Source organism: Microchirus variegatus (genome assembly GCF_963457635.1).
Source record: "Microchirus variegatus genome assembly, chromosome: 11".
Lineage (NCBI taxonomy): Eukaryota > Metazoa > Chordata > Actinopteri > Pleuronectiformes > Soleidae > Microchirus > Microchirus variegatus.
The window spans coordinates 20,682,112-20,700,268 of record NC_139812.1 but is presented as its reverse complement, the minus strand read 5'-3'; the positions used below and the strand labels follow the sequence as shown (position 1 = coordinate 20,700,268).

Sequence of the window (18,157 nt, the reverse complement as noted above, 5' to 3'; positions counted from 1 at the left end):
CAGCAGGGCAGCGACGGTCCCCGGGCTCCGCGACTGGTCACTCAGCTCCACTTCACCAGCTGGCCAGACTTCGGGGTGCCGTTCTCGCCCATAGGCATGCTGAAGTTCCTCAAGAAGGTCAAGGCTGTCAATCCGTCGTACGCTGGGCCCATTGTTGTGCACTGCAGGTGAGACGTGTAGTACTGTATATAAAATATAAATACACTAGCCCAGAAGAGTTCACTTCATTTTTTATACGCAGTGTAGCCGGAGTGCAGAACTTTTTTTCTTTTTTCCTTGCGATATTATTTATTATTTAAGAGGTGGAAACACTTTGGAGATTATAAATATCCTGGTTCGCAGTAAATCTGTGAGTTATGTTAAAATAACTCTTTATGTCAGAGGCACCTGGTTTCCATAAAATAGCTTTTTTTTTTTTTTTTGTCCACTGAATGTATGTAAACGTTTCATATGGTGACTTTATTGTGTTGTAATGGTTAAATAAGGGAAGATATGCACTAGAATAACCTGAAATCAGTTTTATTGTCAAGTAGATTTTAACATGCAAGGCATATTGTTGGTATATATTAGCTACTATGATGCAGATCTGCAGGCTTCCTGCAACAATAAATGTAAGTTGGCTTTCAGAAACCGTCGGATTTTTTCCGATAGCACAAACCGTCACCTAGCTACGGCGATATACGCTTGGTGTTAAAGGGTTAAATTATTCGCGATTCGTCTTTATAGATATACAAATGTGCTATTAGCAGCTTAGAAGCTTAAAACATTTTTTAAAAAAAAGACTGATAATAACAGTATTTTAGGGTTGTTATGTCAGTAATAAAAGAGTGATATCAAACTATTCCTAGTATACAGTATAACATGGTACGTACCCATAGTACGTTTGTGTGGACAATCGATGCGCAGCCAAATAAATCTGCAACCGATTGTAGCAACTGCTGCAACAGGTGTCGGGGAGTTGTTGTTCTTGAACGAGGCCCCGCCGAAGAGGCTTCAACGCCCCACTGTGGAATCCCAGGCGCTCTGTGCTCCCGCAGGCGTCGTTCGCTCAAATGACTCTTGTAAATCTATTAGGAGTTTGTTTGGGCTTCAGAGGTGAAGCACTTTCACATGTGTGCTCCGCGTTCAGAGCGGTTATATCGCGTTAGTCGTTAGTTCGTGTAATGTGGATGAAAGGTTGACCCTCTGTGGTTTTTACATCATTGTACTTATAGATCACTGTGCAATCATTTCTTCAATCTGTCAGTAAATAAATGCTATTGAAGGCAATCGCACAATTATGTTGATGTTAATTCCAAATAAAGCATAATTACCGCGCTGAATCTTATGTAACTAGTGCCGTACCGTTCATTATATGGTTATTTATGTGTAATAATGGAAAATTGTGACAAATTCAGTCTTTTAGCGATAAATCTCCACATATCCTGCATTTCTTATCCAAACAAGTCTGTCGAGTGGACCGTTTGACAGTTATGTGATTATTAGACCAACGTTCCTTGCTTTTTTTTTTTTTTTCTTTAAAGATCGATAGACAACATCAGGAATCTCCCTGAAAATGAATTCCTCCAGAATGAAACGTCTCCTCTAAAATCCACAAATTGGGTTGAGTTTATACGTCTATAAATTTGTGTCAGGAAGGTTTATGTGTTTAAATATTATGTGCGATTTATGTTTCATTCTGACGTCGCTGGGCATAAATTCCTATGTATGATACAAACAAAATAAAATAATTCAATCAGTTAAATATGAAAAGAATGTGTCAGATACAAGAATAACGGCGGTTTAGAGCATGCAGCACAATTCATATTTTAACCGTTTTCAGGTCTCAATAAGAAAATAATAGTATAAAATAGAAACATGAACAAGATTAAAATATGGTTTGAGATAAGTCAAACAAACTCTGTAAGAGATCAAGAATTTAAATGTTTTAGGGCAGCAATCGACTGTTATTTTCTTCTTTGATGAATTAAATGTCAGCTATTTTCTCAAGAAATATCAGAAATAGTTTCCCAAAACTCAAAATGGTGATATTTTAAAAAATAAAATAAAAATAAACATAATTGTATCATTTTGAGTGGTTTCTTTATTGCATGTTGCAAGAAAACCAGAAAATATTCACATTTTGTGAAATGTAATCGTTAAAAAATGACTCAAATCACCATTTAATTTAGAAATCAACCCTAAATGATGTCTCAAAAAACCCACCAACAACCTCAAAAGAAAAAAAATCAATGCTATTAATACATTTTAGAATAGAACGAGACAAAAAATGTAAGTCCAAAAAGAGGAAACCTGAGTTGTAATTCCAAAAAAAATTGATTCAAAATCTTAATTTTCCTTTTTATTTGAATTTAACACATTGAGTTTTTCTCGCTACACCTCTTGCTGTTTTGCCTCAAGTCTGACTTCAGACCTTCATGCCTCCCTTCTCGTTTTTTTTTTGTGCTGCTGCTGCTGCTGCTGCTGCTGCTGCTTGCAGTGCCGGTGTGGGAAGAACCGGGACGTTCATTGTCATTGACAGCATGATCGACATGATGCACATGGACCAGAGGGTGGACGTCTTCGGCTCCGTGAGCAGAATACGACAGCAGCGCTGTCAACTCATCCAGACAGATGTAAGTGCTGACCCTTGCCGACCCTGTTGTGTGCGCGCGCCCCGGACTTGACAGCTCAACTCAACGCTGCTCCAGTCACGGCACAAACACGAGGCGAGGACGTGGAAAACAACCTGTGATGCGAAAAGAAGCAGGAAAAATAAGTATATATATAAAAAAGAAGCAACCGCAAAAACTTCTACTTCCTCTCCTCTCCTCAGATGCAGTACTCCTTCATCTACCAGGCTCTGCTGGAGTACTACCTGTATGGAGACACGGAGCTGGATGTGTGCTCTCTGGAGGGCCATCTGCAGAGGCTTCACAACACCAGGGCTCCTCACGACAGGCTGGGCCTGGAGGAGGAGTTCAGGGTACGAAAGACAGAAGCTCACTCTTAAACATTTCAGTCAGTAATGAATCGTCCCCCGTCGGCCCCGCGCCCTGCACGGGTATATTTTCACGGAAAAACTTGCCCAGGGTGCTGCTCTTGGCGGCAGTAACATAAATAACAATGCTTTGTATCAACTAAAACTTTATATGGCACCGCCATCTGCCATGTAGAATTTATCGTGGCTTGGTGAGAAATTCTCATTTTTGCTGCAAAGAGTCCCCCTCACAGTTCCCTAAACATGGAATATAATTATTCCCCGTTGCCTCCTCTTTCTTTTTCGCCCGCGACCAATATGAAGTGTTTTTGTCCCTGCATCTCTGGTTTTTTACCGCCTGTCTTAGAATCACTGCCCTGCACCGATGTAAATAATGCCTTTTTTGATCATCATGTGGATAATGTAGCATCCATATATATACTGTACCTTTGGAAGTTTATGGGGACGGGTAAAAATTTAAGAGGGTGCAAATACGTTCACACAACAACAAGAAAAAAAGGTTCAAAATTCGACATGAGACGTAATAATTTGGGGGAATTTATGGTTTGGATTTCACTGTTTATTCTGTAGAATTGGTGCAGTTGTCCATGAGTGTTAAAGTTAATATTTAGAAAAGGTTTCAGTAAGAAAACATAGCTTACACAACAAAGTGTCAACAGTTCAGGAGATTCATACGTTTTGAAATAAGTCCAACAAAAGTGAAGTGTGCAGTTTATCTCTTAACTAACAGATCAATAATTTAACTAGTATACTGTAGGGCTGCAACCAATGATTATTATGTTAATTATTTGTTAAAAGTCAATTATCTTCTCAAGTAATCAAATACTTGATGGGATTTTCCCATAAACATAAAGTGAATCAATTTGAATGATAACTTTGTTACATGGAGCAAGGAATCCGGAACATATTTACATTTAAGAAATAAAAAAAAAACTTGTTTTTTTTTCTTAAATTATTAAATAAAACTGAAATCGATTATCAAAATAGTTGACTATTAATTTAGAAACTGATTCATAATTAACACATTTTTGCAGTCCTAAAGGATTTATATCAAAAATCATTGATGCGCAACACAAAAACATACATAATTGTTGTAAAAAGGTACGTTATTAATAGAATTAGTGCGGAATTTAAGTGCAAATGAAGAAAACTGAGTTCAAATTGAATTTTATTACATGAATAATGATTATTTTCTTGATTAATCTAGTAGTTTGATCCATGAAATGGCAGAAAATGCTGAAAAATGTCAATCGGTGTGTTTCACAAAACTCAAAAATGAGGATAGTTTTGTCCACGATCCAAAAATGGATTCATTAAATTCATGATTTAATGATTTCTTTGTTCTGTGGAGCAAAAAATCCTAGAAAAAAAACATGCAAAGCAATTAATTGATCATTTAATTGTCACTTAGTCATCGAGTGAATGTCTCCTTTCTTTTTTTAAATGCTCTGCCTTTTCATTTTTATCCTTCTTTTTTTCTTTATTAATGTACACTGTTATATAGTCTTAGTGATAATATCTTATTATATTGTACTTTTCTTGTTAGTGCATGTTTATTATTTACTATCCTTTACTGTCTTGCTGCTGTGTTGTTGTTAATGTCCCCACTGTGGGACGAATAAAGGAATAAAATCTTATCTTATCTTAATCTATTAGTGTGTCGTCCACCACTCATGTTCTCACTCTCTCTCTCTCTCTCTCTCTCTCTCCATCAGAAGCTGACCAACGTCCGCATAATGAAGGAGAACATGAGGACTGGGAACCTCCCCGCCAACATGAAGAAGAACCGCGTGCTTCAAATCATTCCGTGTAAGGATCACTGCGATACGCCCCGAACACTTCCATAATACATCACATCCCGCTCACATCAAAGTCCATCGCGCTGCTGCTGATTTCACACACGACGTACACAGATTTCCCACCTAATCAGTGCGTGTCCGTGTGATCAATGACATTTAAATTGGCCCTTAAAGTTTGAGGAGAGACTGCAAAGTTTAAATTAGCAGAGTTGTTGTTTTTTTTTTTTTGCCTCTTTATTATACTTTTATTTTATTAGGGATCACTTGTGAAAAGTTTCATTTTCCCTTTCTTTTCTTTTTCCGCAGATGATTTCAACCGAGTAATACTGTCAGTGAAGAGAGGACAGGAGTTCACCGACTACATCAATGCCTCCTTTATTGATGTAAGCAACCCCCACACGACCTCCTGCACAGATTTCCCATAGAAGTGCACATATATATATTTTTATATGTATAAAAAAGGCTCATTGCTTCCTTTACAAACAATGCAAAAATGTTATGTTTGCTGCACTCTCAAGTGTTGTTTACTGGATGATCTGCCCTCCAGGGCTACAGGCAGAAGGACTATTTTATCGCAACCCAGGGCCCGCTGTCTCACACGGTGGAGGACTTCTGGAGGATGGTGTGGGTGTGGAGGTGCCACTCAATCGTTACGCTCACCGAGCTCAAAGAGCGGGAGCAGGTACAGTTATGGCACTCTTTGCAAAAAGGTGCTGGTTGCGTTTTGTGTTACAGTTTCTTTTTTTGTTTTTCTTCTTCCCGTCCTCTCACATCCGCTCTTGCCTTTTTTTTTTCTTTTTTTTTTAATTGCACCGCGTTGTTGTTGTTGTTGCAGTATAATTATTTATTTATGCCCACCCCCCCCCCCCCCAATTAATGTGGGACACTGCACATTAATGAACGTCAACGTAACGGTGCAGCCAGATTATTGGCTAATTTGCATCTGTTGTCCCAAGGCAGGTTGAAAGGGAAAAAAGACAAAATACACAAGTAAATACACTTTAAAAAAAAAATGCTCCTTTTAACAAGCTATTGATAATAAAAAATAATATGTGATGTAGCAGGCAAATCAGGATGTAGGGACCATAGGTTTCAGGTTGATTAACGGAGCAAAATGTAAAAAATGAGTGCTTATTCTAGTGCAATAGAGATTAAGAGATTAATTACACATTGTCCTCATTTTACTGCACTTATAATTGCATATTCCCATTGTGCATAAAGACTCACAAATTCACTGTTCATATATAAACATACAGATCGTGTTGGCGTCAGATCAACTGTGTGCTTTTGAGACATTAGATTGAAACAATAAACAGGTTCAAGTCAACCCTAATTGTTGTTTTTCCATGTCATCCTGCCAAAACAGGAAAAGTGCTTCCAGTACTGGCCATCAGAGGGCAGTATAACATTTGGAGATTATACTGTGGAGCTGACGGCTGACACACAGTGTGAAACCTTCACTCTCAAAGACATGGTGCTCACCTGCAGACCGGTGCGTAGATGATCTACCTCCGCTAACACATCACGTTAAAACGCATTAATCCTGAATTAATACTCTTCCTGACGCTTAAAATGTAATTAAATTCCACCGCGGGCCCCGCCCCCCTGCTGCGTTTGTAAAACTGTAAGCTCTCCATCCCACCAGGAGAAGCAGTCGCAACATGTCCGGCACTTCCACTTCCACGGATGGCCTGAGATCGGAATACCAGCCGAGGGAAGAGGAATGATTGACATTATCGCCGCTGTGCAGAGGCAGCAGCAGCAGTCTGGAAACCGTCCCATAATTGTGCACTGCAGGTGAGGACCTTCAGTTTGACACTGCTGCAGATGGACAAGACAGAGTGTGTGTTTTTATATAAAAAAAAAAAAAAACACTCAGGCCCCTTTAAAGACACACTATGTAACATTCCTGTGTTCAAATATCGACAAAAAATGGCTGCTGGTCGCATTTTAATGAACTCTGCTTTAACTTTACAGGCAAAAAAAACAACAACATATGAAACGTTAGCATGAGGAAGGAAATATTCACTTCTACTAATTATATTCATCGCTTAAGCCTTGTTTATACTCACACGAGGCACTAATGCACAGCAGGAGGCGCCACAGAGGTGTTTGTGGTCACCATGTGACCTCATCACCACGAACTGGATAAACAGGAAGTCAAGACTTTACATTGAAATAAGTGACACGTGAGCAATAACAACATATGTGATCGTATTTATTCCAAATAATGTATAGTTTATTTAAAAAAAAAAAAAAAATTACAATGGAAAATGAATCTAAATCAAAACAAAAACAAACTTTGAAGTGGGCGTCCGTGAGTTTGAGACCCCTGCTGTAAACCCCTTTGTTTTAAAGCAGTAAAAATGCATGTGTGACAGATGTGGGACGTCTCTGTGTCTCAGTGTTTGATGCAGCTTAAACTATGATTTTGGTATTTCGCAAAAACTCCTCTCCAAGAGTCCAGTCCACTTTCGTTTTCAAAAATTCTTTTTAAGCCGAGTGACATAGACATCAGCTGTGGTGACCCCTAAACTGAAAGAAAATTAAACTCTCCCTGTAAACCCAATAATACAACACTTCCCATGATTCCATGCTGCTGTTCCCTCGGCGTCATCACGCGACGTCTTTTGTCGTTTTCTCTGTCGTGTCCCCTATGGGCAGAAATGACACACTCTGCAATAAACGCTCGTTTGGCGTCATCTTGCAGTCGAATCGTGGAGTTTTAATGCATGCGTGTTTTTTTTTCTCTCTTTCCTCCAAAACGCCTGTTACAATAAATGGTACAGTTTGCCTCAGTAGACCCGTAGCTGTTCTGTGCCTCAACCATTTTTGTGATCCCTTATAAAGACTTAGCTGTGAAAGCTTTGATCAGAACCTAGCTTCAGGTGAAGTGATTCTAAAGCAGCGCTCCCCTATGGGATTGATCCAATCCACTGATTCACAGTCAATTAAAACCTCTCAAAGTGAAATCTCCTCTGACTCCCACTATGATTAATCTGATAAGATGAGCTAACGACAGGAAATGGTGTCATCACTCTCTGCTATTCCTTCATCACCACTTGTCTAAGAGGGGCTTTTTAAAGCTTTTTCTCAGCCTCGGGGGAGCGGGGCTAACCCGATGCAATCCCCAACGTCTCTGCACACTTCTCTCCACGTTCGCACTCATCTCTCCACTATCTGAATTTGTTTTATTTATGTTGCATTATCTCTTCTTGCATTGCATCTCTCTTTCTCTCTCTCCATCCATCCATCCCGCCATCATTGTAAACATTGACTCAGTCAAACACTGATTAGTGTTAGCGTTTGGATTAGCCTCTCTGTAAGTGAGGGTGATTATTGGTGCTATGAAACAAAGGTCACCTTTTTTTCTCTTGCAAACTTTTTTTCCACTCAAATGTGGAAACAAAAAACGAGATTACAAGAGTGTTTTTGTTCTTTTCTTAACATTTCGTATCCAAACAACGTCAACATAGGCACTGCACACACTGGTGCCCTAAGTTAGAAGCCTTACGGATGCCTCAATGCCACTTTTCTGTGTCCAATATACCGATTTCACAACCTTCAGTGTTTGTCATTTTACACTTTTAAAACTACAAAACTGTTAATTATTGCATTTGTTCATCGCGGAGCCTTTTCAAGCTATTTTAAAGACATCATTCTCCAACTGTGTCGTAAAAAACTAAATATTCTGCTCCCGTAAAGAAGAAATAAACAGTCCACAACATGACTCAGCTAAAATGATCTTACTATTTATTAGACCACCAAAATTAACAGCACTGATAATTATCCAAATCATATTTTTTTTATGTTTCTGTAATGTTTAATACACCAGGTGGTAGAAGTTTTAATGCTAAAATATAATTATTATTGTTATCCGTAAATTTTCAAAGCTTTACCTCTTGATTGAGATGTCATTTATAGTTATTTACTTACATAAAACAATGAGTTTTAGTGGTTGAATGTGATGCTTTGCGATTCATTTGTGACATCTCAGAGAAGAAGCCCCAGTGAGCCTCAAATTTGAGTATTTAAAGGTAGAATTCAGCTTGTTTTTTGCCAAGTAGATTTATAAAATATATATGTTTTTTAATTTTTCTAACAGGTGGTTCAATAAATTGGTTCAGCACTGTATATCATGACCAGTATCGAGGTTATCTTTACGATATCCGATCCATTGATTGTGACCAGTATTATTATCCCTATTTCTTATTCACACCATGCCAAAGACAGCACTCTACAACCTATTCCATCATCTCTATTATTCTGAATTTATGTGATTCAGGAACAGTTATGTTATTAATTCCAGAGGTGGAAAAAGTACTAAAATATTGTACTCAAGTAAAAGTACCAATACATTGATGAAATATTACTCAAGTAGAAGTAAAAAGTAGTTCATTTGAAATGTACTTTAAGTAAAAGTTACTTAGTTACTTTGCATGGGGTGTGAGGGTAGTAGAAATATGACAAGGGGTCAGAAACCCAAAACTATTTTGAAAATCACAGGATATGACGTCACTTTTGTCGCGCGCCCTCTATGTTTACGCACCAGTGCTGGTGCTAATCACATCATCATTCGTCTGGTTCTGGTGTATATTTTCCCCCTGTAGGTCTTCATTGTGCTGAATTTTTTTTTTTACTCAGTAACGGATAGGATTTATAAAGTAACTAAGTACAATACTTGAGTCAATACGTACTCAAGTAAAATACAAAATCCTGATTTTAAATAAAAAAATACAAAATACACAAAAAAAGTATTCAATACAGTAACTTGAGTAAATGTATTTCGTTACTTTCCACTTCTGATTAATTCAGAAAAAAAGTAGCCAGATTAGCGATATATAGCGATAAATCTGTCTCTTTTCCACCAACATCTCCTTCCATTTCCTCTCCAAACATGGCTAAAGTGGGCACTTCACACACTGGTGTGCGCTCACCTGCCAAGTTTGAAGCCTGTCCGTTGAACCAGTGAACAGTTAGACAGACACACGCTCCTCGCGTTCATACAGAGATAGATTTTTTTTTTTTTCAACAGGTGCAGTCTCTCTGCAAGACATTTTTTTTTTTTTGTTTTTAACTTATATACTCTTTATTGTGTGTTTCAGTGCGGGCGCGGGTCGAACAGGCACCTTCATCGCCCTCAGTAATATTCTGGAGAGGGTGAAGGCGGAGGGCCTCCTGGACGTTTTTCAGACCGTCAAGAGTTTACGCATGCAGAGACCACACATGGTTCAGACTGTGGTAGGTGGAAAACAAGTTTTTAATTCACGCTTTTTTTGGGTGGGGGGGGGGGGGGTGGGAGTTTTGCACAAGTACAATAACACTTTCTCTTTCCTTTTTCGCTTCTCTTTCCAGGAGCAATACGACTTCTGCTACAGGGTGGTTCAGGATTTTGTTGACATTTTCTCCGACTACGCCAATTTTAAATAACACGCCAGATACTGTTCTGTAATAATTCTAGGGGTCAAATTATTAACTTATATGCAATTTCTTTTTCTTCTTCTTCCTGAATGTTGTTTTCTAAAAGCAAGCTCTTTTTACATTTTGCACAGATGTTTAAAAAAAAAAAACAGAAATAATTGTAAGATAATTTAAAGCATCTGTGCTTCAGGTGTCTTGACCTTCAAATGTCATAATGTAAAAAAAAAAGGAAGAAAATATAGGAACTAATAATGTTATGGTTTGGTCCAATAAAGTGTTTAAGAGGGAACATTCACTTCACTTGTGTTCCGTTTTCACACCACTGTGTGGCTGCTTTATTCTGTCACTGACCACACAATGCCTTTGGTTTATTTTACTGTAAATATTATTTGTCTTTCATGCTGCTTACTTAACTTATGTCACTGCCATGAGGATCATAAATTTTATGTTTGATATATACAGTTAAACAAAAAAAACAACATTCATGCTTTTGGGAATCTGACATGTGTGGATAATAATTTGTGATTTACCTTCAGCTGAAAATGAAAAAAAAAAAGAGGAACTTAATGTGTTTTTATGTGTGAATAACTCAACAGCTGCTGCCTGTTGCGAGTTTATACGACTGAAAAATGCACTTGGAAATAAAGTGTCCACGGTCCTGCTGACAAATGTACATATAATTTGAACGCACTCGCATGTTTCGCGTTTTAAAAACCACAACAACAACAACAACAACAACAACAACAACAACAGTGCCATGTGGATTAGAGAGCCGTTTCTAATCGTGAAATCCTTGTCACCGAGTGACACAACTTCAGTAAAGATATCTATGTTGAGTTTGTACTAAACGGGATCGTCGCGCCGTTTGTCCGTCTGTCAGATCATCTCTCCAGATTATTATATGGCTAACATATACAGTATAATGTATGAGGGGCCGTGTAGGCCATCATTCCTTTTTTTTACCTCTCACATTCACAATTTTACCTCTCACATTCACAATTTTACCTCTCACATTCCAAATTTTACCACTCACATACAATTGTTTTACCTCTCACATGTAATGTGTATAAACATTTAATGTGAGCCGTAAAAACATTTAATGTGTGAGGTAAAACAATTGTATGTGAGAGGTAAAATTGTAAATGTGAGAGGTAAAATCGTGTATGTGAGAGGTAAAATTGTTCTATGTGAGAGGTAAAAAAAAATGAATTATGGCCTACACCGCCCCTCATAATAATGTATCATATATAAGTTTTTAGTTGAGTTTGCAGAGGAGTGAATGAAAAGTGTTAATTGATGCGGCTGAACTTTGTTCATCTCCGGGGACTGAGATGAAAAAAAAAAAAAAAAAAAAATTAAAATAAAAAATATTGAGATGAAGTAGAACTCAGCCAAAATGATAAAATATGCATGCAGGCATTTTTTTTTTTTTTTTTTTTGACATATTTTGACTATGATAGTTAGGCTTACTTTCATATTTAAACAGGGAACATTTCTGCCAAATCAAAAGCGTATATATATATATATATATATATATATATATATATATATATATATATATATATATATATATATATATATATATTTATTTGCGAGGCTTCTGTGACTGTTAAGTCTTAAGTTTGGGTGAATAATCTCGACTGTGTTTATACTGCCATTATTATTATTAAGTCATGAGATGGGTTTATATATATATATATGACACTTAATGGTCATTTTGCTTTCTTGCTTTATTTATTTATTGTACATAAACTCTTTGCTGTGGTCATTACTCATCACTAAGGTTTTTTTTTCTTTTTTTTTTTTTTCTTAAATGTATTGTCATGCTGATGGGATGAGACATTATAGGGATCACGACAAAGAGGCCTTGCAGCTGATGTATGAACGCACAAGCATCTCGTTTTTTTCCAACGGTGCTTCTGCCTTTTTGAAATCTGTATGGATTTTGAAGTACTATTTGTTTGCTAAAAGCTGATACCAATAAATTATAGATGAAGGTAAATGTCAGATTGCATCTTTTGTTCCCCCCCCCCCCTTTTCGTCTCCCTTGATACAGCACACACACACACACACACACATGCATTTACCATTAGATTTGTTGTTTTAGCCACGCTATAACGACCGTACAGTACGATTATTCTCAATTATTTTGTTGGAACACATCCAGAGAACACAGGAAATACGTACGCCGTTTTTAAAATAACGGCTAAAGTGTCACGTTTTTTCGGAGCAAAAGCCCTAAAAACTGGAGCGAAACCTGAATTAATGTTACTGGTTAAAACCTGTGTTTGTCCGACTATGTGTATAAATATATATATATATATATATATATATGAGCTCCCATGTTGACGTCCGTATATCTGAGCACTTAGCCACCTCCATTAGTGCTATTCTGTGTCCCATTAGTGTGTCACACCTGCATAGTGGGGATTATAATCCTGACAGCAGCCTTGTGCAACACCTATAAAACCCCCTTTCCTCTGCTAATGCACCACATGCTAACAAGGCAAACACAGGAGGTGAGTGGACTGAGTCCTCGGCGAAGTTGACTTTCAGTGTTCATTAAGTTACAATTGCTCCTCTTATTAATTACTGTCCGACGTGGTCGTGTATTAATGTTGGGCGATGGTTTATAACTCCCAGCGTGTTGTGTAAGGTTGTGGAGCCGAGAGCGAGGAGACTGTCACACAGTTTTTTTCTTTCTTTTCTTTCTTTCTTTCTTTCTTTTTTTTTTTTTTTATTACAAATGTGGTTTCCTCCTCCACAGCCGCTCTAATGGAAACAGGCAGCAGAGTGATGGTGCAGGTGTTGTTGTTGGCGTTGGTGGGTCAGGTCACTCTGTCCCAGCACTGGTCCTATGGATGGCTACCAGGTGGGAAGAGAAGTGTGGGAGAGCTGGAGGCAACAATCAGGGTGAGTGAGTGAGTGTGTGTGTGTGTGTGTGTGTGTGTTTTTAATAAGGCTTCAGTTTCAGGAAATGTGCCTTTATGAAATTAAACGGAAATACCTTGTCAAATCAACCTGATCCTGCACTTTTCTTCTCTTTTTTTTTTTTTTGTCACAGCACATACTGTAAATGCTGGGTTTGGTTTAATGTCATTCATGGTAAAAATCTCTTTTATTGTGTTTAGATGATGGGCACGGGAGAAGTGCTGTCTCTTCCTGAGGAGGCGAGTGCCCAAACCCAAGAGAGACTCCGACCATACAGTGTAGTAAGTGCTTATTATACATAATTTATTACCGAATGTCTACTTCAATTGTACAATATTAATGTACACTACACCACTGTGCTCCGCCGCGCTCCACAGCGGCAATGACAATATACAAAACTGCTCAATGACTGTTTTTATTTGTCCCATTTTGCATGATTGAGCGTGTGCATGTCTAATTTTTATCTCTTCTCAGATGTGTATCTAACTTGCCCGGGCTGCGATTTCGATATCGTATCTACGAATGAAAATTTTAAATATTTGTGGGATTAAATATTTAAGCAGAGGGGGGTGGGTGGGCAGTTAAAACCACTAACTGAGATTTAATTTCCTCAGATTGATGGCGATTCCAGACAGTTCGACCGAAAGAAAAGGCTCCCCAACAATTAAAGAGCGACGACGACGACGACAACGGCACAAACAAGAAGAAAGAAACTGGAATTGAATCATCCACAACAGCGCCCATGGGAGACGGGAAACTTCAACAAATATCACATTTACTACAAAATATTGTGTCTGTAACATTTAAATATCAATCTGTGTGAAACTGTTATAAAGTTTTTGGTGTTTTTTTTCCTGAAAGGTGATTCAATTATTACATTTTATTTCCCTTCCTTTCTTTCTTTCCACATCTGGTCATTAGGGCCAAAATTGATGGTGTTTCTTTAAGTTGTAAACCATATTTTAATGACTTCAAATTGATTAATGCGTCTTTTGCGAAAGCGGCGCACGACCGACAAGCATGGCAACACTCGTGACACAACAATCCTAGCATGACAACAGCTGGTGATTAAGCCAATTTATTAGAAATCAATGACTTAATTGAATTCGCCGCACTTTCGCTAATTCCATTTTCTGCCACAGCGGTCACGTTGCGTACATGTGCGATGTGGAAAATTACGCCGGATGATTCCCGTCGCTGGCTCGTGAACGTTGATTATCCCTCAAAATTAAAAAAAAAAAAAGAAGACACTCATCCAAATATTTGGTCTTGTGTGTGTGTACATGTGTGTGTGTGTGTGATGTCCACAGCAGCTTTCATAACTGCATTCATCCAAAACAGACAAAAGTGCCGAACTTTTCTTCCCCTCCCCTCTCCGTTAAAGGAAATTGGTGTTCATTATAAAAATTGGAATTTCATATCAGGAAAGGGAAAGAATCAGCAGGGGGCATATGTTTTAAAGAGAACTCATTTTCTGGCAAAGCCCCACAGACGGAGCACCGTACTAATCGCTCGGTGCATAAGGGGCCCGGGATTCATGAACTGTGCTGACACCGGGGAGGCCCCCGCATTGTTAGAGCGTGGTTGTAATGCACACCAATGAACCCCAAACCCACCGGCACAAGTGTGGGGAGAGAGTGAAGGAAGGAGAAAAAAAAAAAAAGGTGAACATTATAAAGCACATAGAATTAAAGAGAAATTAAACCACCATTCCATTGCACCTCCAGAACAATGCTTGTTCGTTTGTGAAACTTCGCGTCGTTGGTTTAATATTCACCGCCGCTTATTTGCATAACACAATCATTTCCTCTGACGAGGGGGGGGGAAAGACTTTTTTTTTTTTTTTTTTTCCTGAAACGTGTTCGACAAAGTTTCCAAAGAAGAAGAAGAAGAAGAAGAAGATGTTTGTCCGGTGCTTTCTCTTTTCAACAAAAAAAAAAGTCACCGCGGAGGGAGAGACCTTCGGTGAATTGATTTAATTCAGTTTATCTTTACGAGGAGGTTTTTTTTTTCCGGGTAATATTACAACACGCCCATAAAAAAGATAATTATGCTTTTATAACGCTTCCTAAAATATGGTTTTAATTCAATTTGGTTTCACTTGTGCGAGGATAATTAATGTTTACAGATAAAGCATAAAATCCCATAAATTCCCCTTTTAAATAATCCCAGAGCATTTGCTGTGAAAGCCAACTTTCTCCCTCCCAGTGTCCTCATCAAGGACCTGCCTAATTGCACGTATATCAGGACAACAAAACCTGCTGGTATCTATGTTTCCAAATTTGATTTAACCTCACTTTCTCCTTCCCAGACCCCCTGGTGGATATTCACTTTGTTTACCTCAAATTAAACTTCATATTGTTTACAGCCTCCCGGTCCCTGAACATTTTATAGCATTTTAGAATTATTTCTTTATTTATTTTTCCGTAATGATTGTAGGGTTGGGGATTCATCTGAATGTTTCCCTCATCTGCATGAAAATTATATAATTAACTTTTGATTAACCAGCTCAGTTGAGTTGGTTCCCCCATGAACGGCGGTGAATAGTACCCACCGCATTTTAATGACTGTTTTCCAATTGAGTGGCGACCTTTTCATCAAAGAGCCACAACTGGGGCTAAACAACGGTAGAAAATAATCACGGCGGAAGACAATAGCCGAGGCCGACAGGGCTAGGATGTCACCCTTAAATATAACAACAACGATGAAAGCAACCTTATAGTTGCCGTGGCGAGGAGCCAAGTGCTTGTGTTGCTGGATGCCCCATTGTTAAAAGTGTGGAGGTCACATCCATTGGCACACCGAGAGAAGGAAAGGACAGGAAGCCGAGAACGGCCCATTGTTACGTGTCCTTGCTCTGAGGGAATTCCATTATGAAGGGCAATACATTTTTGATTCTTTGATTTTGTGCGTGTGTGTGTGTGTGTGTGTGTGTGCCATTCATTTGTCTGAAAACACAGAACATATTTGGATAATGGCTCCAGGAAATTAAAAATAAAAAAGAAGGGAGGTCTCAGAGCAGGTCCATCCAAGGCTACCGCCACGTTAGCGCACCTGTCAATCACCCGAGCAGATGTGCATCCTTTTTTTTTTTTTTTCGGCGCGCAGCCTCAGCCTCAGAATAAGCATCTTATCATATGCATAATACAGTTCAATTCATTTCCCCACAATTACACTCGCGCCGCGCAGCGTGTGCGTTTTCCAGTGGGTCACGGGGAAACTTTTATTGAAGCGCGGTGTATAATAAAGTCATTTTCCAGGTGCTTGTTGTGGGCTCTTATTATGAACAGAATGATAATTTCCCCTGGAGGAATCAGCCACCGCATATCAATTGAAGTTTAGTGTGGGTCTTACTACGTTCCCGCAGGCTATAGTAGAAGGCAAAGTCATCTTCAGAGAGAGTCTAAAATGTCAGGGAGGTCTTCAAACACTTTTGTCCCAGAGCCTTAGTGGAAAAAGGGATCTTTGCAAGTCGCCCGTGTCTTGGAATTGATGCGGTGAAGGTGGGTGAGGATGAGGGCTTCATGTAAAGCAGTTGATGTTCAAACTTAATTGAAAAACATGCAAAAAAAATATGATAAGGAAAGAGAGGGTCAGGGAAGGAATGAAGCATCCGAGCTGCTGCTGCGTCCTCAGGTAAAAGAACCATTAGCTCTGAGCAGTTCTCACTCACTCTTTTGCCATGTGCACGTGTCTCCACATGGTGACACTCTTGAGCTGCGCGCTCCGACTCCCAGCTGTCTCGTCCGGGCCTCTCAAGCAATTCCATCACTTAAGTTGCAGGAACAGTTATTCTTTCTTAAATCCAACAAAGACTTCCATCAGTCATCTCAAACTCTGCAAAGGGGAAAGAAAAAAAAAGAAAAAAAGAAAGACAGAGAAGAAATTATGAATTTTACTCTGCATGCTGACTGATGGAGTTTGTCTTTATAACAAAAAAGTGTTTTGTACAATTTTGCAAACAGAGCAGCACCGTGGCCCTGAAAGCAAACGCAGGAACATGTTATACAAAAGCATTTCATCTGCGGAAAAGTCATGAATATTTTATATAGTTTAGTTTCACATTTTCAAGGTGTTCATTTATTTCATTCTAATTTTTCCACTTTTTTTTTTTTTTTTTTTTTTCTTTTACCAGAGTGAGGCTGAAGTACAGTGAGCCGTTAGCGTGTACAGTAGCAATCGCAGTGAATTGGCCTTTTCCATCTCCTTGTTGGCTGGCAGGGAACCTTCCTGTTGTGATCCGACTTTTCTCCTTTGATCAAAGAACAGTGTTAAAGCACTGGGAGAAGGAGGTGGTATGAAATATGAATGACTACAGCTGTGTTTTGATGGATATGTCTCAAAGTATCCCAGTAAGAGACTGCTAAAGGCCAGGAAAATCTGTTTGTGTTGTGGAAATAGGCTCTTCCTCGCCTGTTTCTCTAGCAGCTTCATCTCGGGTAGCTTTTCACTTCATATTTCAGAGATCCTTTGTTAGGAAAGAGATCAACCCCTCATCCTTGCATTTGTAGGGAACCGTTCTAAGAGGCCCTAGTTCATAATATGTATCATTAATGACACCATTTCCTTTGTTTGGGCTTGAAACCAATTTTTTTTGAACAAAAGGAGCGCCTGCTATGAGAGGAGGATATTTATTATTTTTCTAGGCTAGACCCAAAGTTCTCACAGATGGAATGAGATCTTATATGAGGTGATGGAGGTTTTGTCACTAGTTATGTCTGTGATTCCATTTCCTCTCCTAAAGCCCCATCGGGGAGCTGTGACTCATTTTCTGAAGTTGGAAGTTGATACTGTGGCGTAAAACTAACGCTCCCAGCTGAATTTGGGGGGGGGGGAACTATCAGAGCTCGCGCAAATCTCTGATTTTCAGAGTTAGATGAACTCATCGCTCGCATTACGCTCCTTTAATAAACAAAGATAATAAAAAGATGAGCTCGTAAAAAAAAAAAACGCAATCATTAGGGGAGATTGTAAAATGAAAATTGGTGCCTATAGTTCTGTTTAATACACCACACCGGCGCTCCAC

General features: G+C 38.8%; 2 protein-coding genes across 2 annotated transcripts in view; both read left to right on the top strand.

The window, feature by feature from the left end:
- Nucleotides 1–10,209, top strand: part of LOC310934237 (receptor-type tyrosine-protein phosphatase epsilon-like) — a gene marked incomplete at its 3' end in the record, with an annotated part of 35,990 nt that extends 25,781 nt beyond the window's left edge. Inside the window, exons 12-21 of the mRNA XM_083897921.1 lie at nt 4–167; nt 2,480–2,615; nt 2,816–2,965; nt 4,696–4,789; nt 5,086–5,162; nt 5,327–5,461; nt 6,146–6,271; nt 6,425–6,576; nt 9,885–10,020; nt 10,135–10,209. Coding sequence (XP_083754047.1) covers nt 4–167; nt 2,480–2,615; nt 2,816–2,965; nt 4,696–4,789; nt 5,086–5,162; nt 5,327–5,461; nt 6,146–6,271; nt 6,425–6,576; nt 9,885–10,020; nt 10,135–10,209 — 1,245 coding nt within the window. The remainder of the gene's footprint in view (nt 1–3; nt 168–2,479; nt 2,616–2,815; nt 2,966–4,695; nt 4,790–5,085; nt 5,163–5,326; nt 5,462–6,145; nt 6,272–6,424; nt 6,577–9,884; nt 10,021–10,134) is intronic.
- Nucleotides 10,210–12,972: 2,763 nt separating this feature from the next.
- Nucleotides 12,973–13,799, top strand: gnrh3 (gonadotropin-releasing hormone 3; the record flags this gene model as incomplete). Its single annotated transcript, XM_083898032.1, has 3 exons — nt 12,973–13,113; nt 13,332–13,412; nt 13,746–13,799. The coding sequence occupies exons 1-3, from the start codon at nt 12,976–12,978 to the stop codon at nt 13,797–13,799; spliced, it is 273 nt and encodes a 90-aa protein (XP_083754158.1). The 5' UTR covers nt 12,973–12,975.
- Between the last annotated feature and the right edge of the window lie 4,358 nt (nt 13,800–18,157).